Source organism: Apodemus sylvaticus, chromosome 14, assembly GCF_947179515.1.
Source record: "Apodemus sylvaticus chromosome 14, mApoSyl1.1, whole genome shotgun sequence".
Taxonomy (NCBI): domain Eukaryota; kingdom Metazoa; phylum Chordata; class Mammalia; order Rodentia; family Muridae; genus Apodemus; species Apodemus sylvaticus.
Genome location: NC_067485.1, coordinates 6,542,101 through 6,549,989, shown reverse-complemented (window position 1 = coordinate 6,549,989; position 7,889 = coordinate 6,542,101). Strand labels below are relative to the sequence as shown.

At 39.5% G+C, this 7,889-nt stretch overlaps 1 protein-coding gene across 2 annotated transcripts; it reads right to left on the bottom strand.

Moving 5' to 3' along the window:
• Positions 1-286: 286 nt before the first annotated feature.
• LOC127664825 (cathepsin J) lies at positions 287-4,684 on the bottom strand. Of its 2 annotated transcripts, none has more exons than XM_052157012.1 (7): positions 4,559-4,684; positions 4,113-4,235; positions 3,809-3,955; positions 3,130-3,354; positions 2,491-2,653; positions 1,181-1,298; positions 287-389 (listed from the first exon to the last, which is right to left on the bottom strand). In XM_052157012.1, the coding sequence occupies exons 1-7, from the start codon at positions 4,682-4,684 to the stop codon at positions 287-289; spliced, it is 1,005 nt and encodes a 334-aa protein (XP_052012972.1). The 2 variants fall into 2 exon arrangements, with proteins under 2 accessions (XP_052012972.1, XP_052012973.1); XM_052157013.1 differs by having other exon boundaries at positions 4,113-4,232.
• Positions 4,685-7,889: the final 3,205 nt, after the last annotated feature.

Genomic DNA, 7,889 nt, shown 5'->3' with positions numbered 1-7,889 from the left:
GAGAAGCTACAAACTATATTTCGATTTAACCTTTTAAAAGACACCATTTGCACAAGCACTAAAACTGAAAATCAAATGACTACAGGAATCATGAAGGCACATCACAACAGAATTTAACTACAGTAGTTGCCATGTTGTTTTAGAACAAGTGGGTTCCAGATTCTACACCACAAGGTGGCTTTTTAGCTCCTCAACTGTTGAAAGCACTCAGGAGAGACTTGTTACTGTGAAGTGGAGGCACTAAATGCTGTTTCCACCACGTCCTCCTTTGTGACCAACAGGCAGCTCAGAAAATATTGGGGAAGCTGGCAAGTGAAGCAATTCCACAGTGGTTGTTGTGGTCTTTGGCAATCTTCATGTAGCCATTCATGCCCCATTCTTCACCCCAGCTAAAAGGAAAGGTGTATTTCATTTATTATAAGGAACATGAACTTATTGCAACATTTGGCAAGAGGTCAGCTTAAGAGAAGGAGTAGAAAAGGTTGAAGGCCTTCTCCTGAGTACCATAAGGCACCTCACACAGGACTGTGAAGACCACAGTAGAGAAAGGGTGGTTCAGTTCTAATACATGTGGGAGATTCTTAAAAAGCAATGGCACAAAATGACACTAACATCCAAGAATCCAGTGACAGAATTGTAAGGTTATGATCACACATATGTGAATAGGTTCTCCAAGGTGTAGGAGAGTGCAGGGTATTAAGGACTGGGTATCAATGTAAGAATCTGTTTAAAAGCCAGATTAACATAGTAGTATCCCTACAGTACAAGTCCTCCAGATATAGAGACAGACATACCTGGAGTAATGACAGACATACCTGGAGGAAGCTGGCTAACCAGTCTAGACAAACTCCTAGATCAGTGAGAGACACTGCCTCAATATAGCAGATGGATAATGATTAAAAGTGAACTGATGGTAATGACAGGTCTCAGTTGCATATATGGATGTTCATAGGCATGCAAGCACACATGCATGTGCACGTACCTCATTCATGCACATAAGAAAACAAGAATATATTTGTTCAATTTATGTAGGGCAATGTTTTCTAGGATGTATACTCAAACACTGACTGCAAGAAATAATCTATTTGTGAATCCTCTGGAAGGGCACACAGAGCTCTTAAAAACCGACCCATCTCTTCAGCTCCATGGAATTTCAAATATATTTTTTTGGCAGTCATACCTGTTCTTGATCAGCCAGTAGTAATTGCCATCTGTTTCATTTCCCTCAAATCCATAGCCAACCACCAGAATAGCATGATTCACAAAATTACTGCTGCAATTTGGCTCATGATAAATACCTGAGAAATAAAATGGAAGCTGACATGAGATGCAAAGGTTACATGATGGTGAGCACTGCCACCATCAATAGGGAGGCATTTTCAAAGATCCTGAAATGATGTAAATCACAATCAGATGTAAGAGTAAAATGAATTATTAGTGAGAATACTAATATATGTATGCGTATGTATGTTTATGTATGTGTATATGTATATATGGTTCACAGAAAACTGAAGAAAACAAAAGAAGCATAGATTTGTTGATTAACAACAAAATTTGATTTGCCTAGGTGTAGAGAGATTCTCTTGTACTGCAAAAATGCTATTGGCCTATTATTATTTTAGACAGGAAATAGTTGGGCAGTGGTGGCACATGCCTTTAATCCCATTTGGGAGGCAAAGGAGGTGGATTTCTGAGTTTTAAGCCAACCTGGTCTACAGAGTGAGTTCCAGGATAGCCAGGGCTACTCAGAGAAACCCTGTCTCAAAAAAAATCCAAAACCAAAAACCAAAAACAAACAAAAACCAAAAACCAAACCAAACCAAACCAAACCAAAACAAAACAAAAAAAACCACGTAGGGAGGTAAAGTTTTGGTACAGAGAGAAGACCTATGGAAAAATTCTCAGGCACAAGAAGATTCATCCCAGACACAGAAGAAGACGGTCATATGAAACTGAGGATCAGGTAACCGGCAACATAACAGAAGTTAGAATAAAATAATCAGGTAATTAAGATATGAGCTAGTTGGTGAACAGGTCCGAACACTTATTTATATATAATTAAGTCTCAGAGTCATTATTTTGGGGAACTTGGAAAGCTTACCATCAGATCTAGGTGCATATAAGAATATTTATTTTTTTCACTAGAATCACATGCCAAGTAAAAGTCAATAAATAGAAGTTACTTAATTCAAGAGACTCATTAAATAATTTGATTTCAGATGTATAGTCTCCACAAAAAATCTAAAGCATCCAACAAATTGAGGATAGTTTAAAAATAAGCTCAACATAAATTTTATAACATATGATATACTTATTTTCATGAGATGGTCATATAAGTTAAAGACAGAACTCAGTAGGATTGGATAGGGAAGGCAATAGAGAAAACCAAACTCACATACAATCTTATAGATAAGAACATAGCATGGCATGGCATCAGGATGTCACAACTTTTTTTCCTTTTTTTTTATATCTAGAGGGAAATATGCTTACCTCCACTGTAGTACCTGAAAGAGTCATGAGAGGCATCAATTGCTGCAGAGACTGGCCCAATAGATGCTACAGCAACCCAGAGGTAAACCTCAGCTGGTGGGAGGTTCACAAAATCTGTGATATTGGCACTAGCATTCTCACTATTGTACCTGCAAGGTCCTTCCTTTAAACAGAAAAGAGATAACAGACTCAGTTACTTACACCTGCCTTCTGATGAATTTGAATTAGAACCAAAGCACAGCTAAGGCCCTCCTCCCTTCCCCATGTCTGAACTGTTGTAAGTCATTCCAAGTGAAACAAACAGAGAGATCTGGAACTGAGAATCAGTTCTCATACCTTCAATGACATCTCACATGTTTTCCTGTCCATAACAAAATTTTACAGGGGGAAATCTTCATTATATGTGGAAAGGTTTGTATATTTTCTATGTGCATGAAAGCAGGGACAGCTAGCTACATGGAAACCATCACCTCAGAAGCCGTTCAGTGTCTGATATGGCAGACATTGTAATGAGAGCAATCAATTGTAGCATGTAGAGAAACTACCTTCCAATGGGTGTTCAGAGGACAAAGGATTATTTCTGGAAGTGTCTTCATGCTTAAAGGTGAGATATAATGACAAAATAGGAAATCTGCTTACTTTTTCTTCATATGGATAGGTTGCCTCAGCCTCGAGACCTTTATTATTCAAAACATACTTGAATGCTTGGTGTGCAGTACCCGAAATGCAGCCCTTATTTCCTACAGTTTGAGAACAGTCCAATAGGTTCTGCACACTTAGAGGAGTGAGGATGCCAGTTTTCGAGAACATCTGACCTTCTATGGCACCAGCTGCAGCAAAAGCCCAACAGGAGCCACATGCACCCTGAGTTGGGAAGAAAATATTGTCATATATAAACAAATACCAATGCCAGCAGCAACATAGACAGTACAATAACTTATGGAAATGATGTATTGGCAGTTGCTAGATGCCAAGGGAAGGATGGTACTCTCCTAGAGAGGTCATGACTGCTGGCAGTTTGTTCATGCGTCAGATGGTGGTCACACAAAGGAATATTTGAGCAGGACCTATTGGTCTGGTGGATTAATAATGACAACAGAAACAACAACAGAAATGAATTCCAGAGCCAGATGTGGTAGGATGATAGCTAGACAGAGGATGTATGTGATGGGTTGCTAGGATAAATATCCATTGTATATATGTATGAAGCTTCTATAGAAAAAAAATGAACTGCATATCTCTCCACACTTAACACGCACACACATATATCAAGTAATTTATTTTCAAAGTGGTTTAAGAAGAGGGGCTATGCTCTTACCTGATTCCGTACAGGAGTCACATAGCCTTCCTTTCTCCAATCTTTAAAACTGGGTAAACCAAGAGATACTTGTTTCTGGACACTTGGGTCCGTCAGGGCAGCCGGAATTAGAATATTACTCATGGATTTTCTGAATTCTTCACCAGTCTTCAAGGAAAATAACATTAATAAAAACAAAGCAAAAACCCACACGTGTGCGTGCGTGCACACACACACCACACACACACACACAACATACCACATACAAGACTCCATGTAAAGCATTTAAGAGAACCCAGTGTGAAGCAATCCACTTCACACTCACCACATCAGCAAAGGCATTCATTTCCATGGTGAAGCTGTTCTTCCCCAGGCCATTCTCCCTGTTGTGCAGCTTGATCATTTTCATGTTTTCTTCCCACACTGCTCTCTTCAGTTCTTCTTCCTCCTGTAAATGAGCATAGTGAACTCCATTTCTTTCTAAACTCCTGGAGAAGCTAACTATGAGCAGAAATCAAGGAGAGTAGTCTCAGTATACTCCACACATTCTCCACATACTAGGAAAACTGAATATGGTCACCCTCTGCTCACAATGATTGTGATTAGATAATCTCACAGTGGTGTGTGTATGTGTGTGTGTGTGTGTGTGTGTGTGTGTGTGTGTGTGTAGGTGTGTGTAGGTGTTCTGTGATCTCCAATGTGCCTAGACGCTTGCAACAGCAATGACAATTCACTCTTTAGGCTCTTCTACACAGTTTCCAGTTTACCAACCGGGCTGTATGATTTTGCATATTTATTCTTCCAGTTGTGCCATTCAGCATCCAAATTGGGATCACGTGCTGGGGCACCTGAGGCCACTCCAAAGCCCAGGATCAACAAGAAGACAGCAGGAGTCATGTCTCAAGAACCTGGAGAGGGATGAGAGTTGGAGACAGGACTATACCAATATTGTTTAAATGTCTTCTTACTCTTTCCTAAGAAAATAAGACGCCGATGGTCAATAAAATCTTTTGAAATATTCTTTCAAATACTTTTTGAAGGAATGTAAAAACAACAGACTTGGGATAAGTTTAAAATAAATTAACCACATGTAGTTATTAGATCCAAAGCAAAATGAATTGCCCAGAATTCTATCAATGAAAACTTCAGGTGTATTTTAATCTTATTATTTGAGAATGATCTCCCTAAACACTGAGGACCTGAAGCAAAAACAAAACAAAATGCAAAACAAAAATCAAAAACCAAAAAATCCCAACCCCCCAAAAACCCAAGCCACACATAAAACAAAAAACAAAACAAAAGCTCCAAAAACAAAACAAGACAAAAAACCAAAAGAAAACAAGAACAAAAACAAAACAAAAAACAAAAAACAAAAAACAAAAGCAAACACACACTCACACACACTTACATATCAAAAAACCCACATGAACTTAGGATATCACCGACTCTTGATTTATGCCATTTAAAACCTCTGCTATATGGTATCAGATCCAAATTTCATTGTGAGATCAAGAGTTGCTGGCATATTACATAATATCCTTTTCTAATATACCAGGTAGTGGGCTTGTCTTGAAATCTCCCTTCTAGAGTGAAAACTTTATGAAATGTCTTCTATAATGAATGTTGAAATTATCATAGGTACTATTCCTTCTGTATTGCAGTTGGGACCATGTAACCAAACTCTCCATGGTGTCACATGGACGAGCCAAAGGAAGCCAGATTCACAAGTGGAGGTGGCATACAATAATAATCCTTAAATGGAATTCAGGTTCAGAAATTCCTGGGTCTCTAAAGCATTGCTCACCAAAGGACCTGGATAGCGACATGGCTGCTTCTACTGCATCTGTTCAAGTTAATTGAAAACAGACTTACCAATGGATTATGTGCAAGAAAAAAAATCTCTATTTCCTAGGAGGTAATAATGACAGTTACTGGTGTGTATGGTTCATTCGCTGGTGACAGATCAAGACTTGCACTTACTGTGCACCTATACAAATGTAGACTTGGGGTGCAAGACACCTGGATTGATCTATGCCTTTTCTACTCTCTCCCCTCCACCTACACACAGAAGAGATGCTGATCCTTAGAATATACTCCCCTTCATGGATAACTGGCTGAGTCTCCATGGGGTCTCTCAAGTCTCCCCACCAAGATAGCTTCCCATTTTGCCTTGACACAGGCAGGGCCTCACCTCTGGTGACTGATGCCGCCTTAGTCCACTCCACAGACTCAACTCTTCAGATGTTGCTGTGGTCCCGAAATCTGATCAGCAACACCTCCCTCAGACTTTAAATCCCAAATATGTGAACAGATGGCCCCACCCCTCAGTCCTGCTCTTCTTTTGACTGGCTGTGTGGGAGACTGGATTAGGCCTCCAGGCACTGGGACTTCAGGCTCTTTATGAGATATGATTTCATCTTGACGCTAGAAGGTTGAGCTTGACACTGGAAGGTTGACCCTGCTGACAGTGGGGAGCTAAATTTGTTGACCTTATCAAAGAAAGTTAGATAGCAATCCTGTAGGTCTTGGATCACATTTTATTTGGCCTTCTGTTTGCTGATTGTATTTACTGGAAGAACTGTGTGGTGTTGTACACTTGCAGTTTAGAATGGGAAGATTTAGTTACCATCTCTGGTGTGGAGCCAATATATTCTATTTGTGTTTAGTCCACAGATATGGTTGAATCCTATGAGACCACTGACCCTGGGATGTTCTGTTTCCCTGTGTCAGCATGTAACACAGATGGATCTCATGAAAATTTTCATGAGACAGTGACTCCCAAAGGAGAAAGTGATGTTTAAGGCTGAACCATAACAGGAACTGAGTGAGTGTGCTATGAGGGGGTCTCCTGAAACTCTCTGTCTCTTCTTTTGAAGATTAAATTGAGCTGCCATCTAGAATCACCATTTTACCTATCTTCATTGTGGTAACACACAACTAGAAGTGTCTATATTTACCATTTTTGGCACACATTTTGGTGTCCTTAGGGGCCCACACATTGTTTTGTAAGCACCACAGAGAGACATTAGAAGGATTTCCTTTGCAAGGTAGCTTTGGGCAGTAATCTAAAAAGTAATCCTCTACTCTAGCCCTCTCCCTCAGCACCCACACTTCCTTGTTCTCTTGGTAGATATTTGGCTACTTCTTTGGGTTGAGTGATTTTCCTTATAAGACTCTGAATGAAACAGTTTCCATTGCAGCAGTATTAGAAGTGGGACCATTAAGAAGTATAAAATGGCAACCAACAAATTGGGAAAAGATCTTCACCAACTCTACATCCGAAAGAGGGCTAATATCCAATATATACAAAGAACTCAAGAAGTTAGTCCCCAGGGAACCAAATAATCCTATTAAAAAATGGGGTAAGACCTAAACAAAGAATTTTTCACCTAAAGAAATTCGGATGGTCAAGAAGTACCTTAATAAATGCTCAAAATCATTAGCCATTAGGGAAATGCAAATCAAAACAACCCTGAGATTTCACCTCACACCAGTCAGAATGGCTAAGGTTAAAAACTCAGGAGACAGCAGGTGTTGGCAAGAATGTGGAGAAAGAGGAACACCCCTTCACTGCTGGTGGGATTGTAAGATGGAACAACCACTATGGAAATCAGTCTGGCGGTTCCTAAGAAAACTGGGCATGACACTTCCGGAGGACCCTGCTATACCTCTCCTGGGCAAATACCCAGAGGATTCCCCAGCATGCAATAAGGACACATGCTCCACTAAGTTCATAGCAGCCTTATTTATAATAGCCAGAAGCTGGAAAGAACCCAGATATCCCTCAATGGAGGAATGGATACAAAAAATGTGGTATATATACACAGTCGAGTACTATTCAGCAATTAAAAATAATGAATTCATGAATTTTTTAGGCAAATGGATGGAACAGGAAAATATCATCCTAAGCGAGGTAACAGAATACAGAAAATAAAAAAAAGAAGTATATTATCCTACAATAATGACTTACATTATCTCATTTTCTCAGGTTCTATCATATCACATGGCACAGAGACACCATATTTGATTATTGCATTTGGTGTCTTCCTTAGATCAGGGAAGAAATATATGGTATTTATCTACCCAATACTGTACACTACCT

Bases quoted from the DNA above. Each gene is read 5' to 3' on its own strand.
- LOC127664825 (XM_052157012.1), bottom strand. From the start codon at position 4,684: ATGACTCCTGCTGTCTTCTTGTTGATCCTGGGCTTTGGAGTGGCCTCA. The intron at 1,299-2,490 runs GTAAGCATATTT...TTTATTTCTCAG, and splicing joins TTTCAGGTACTACAGTGGAG to GTATTTATCATGAGCCAAAT. The intron at 390-1,180 runs GTATGACTGCCA...CTTTCCTTTTAG, and splicing joins TACTGGCTGATCAAGAACAG to CTGGGGTGAAGAATGGGGCA.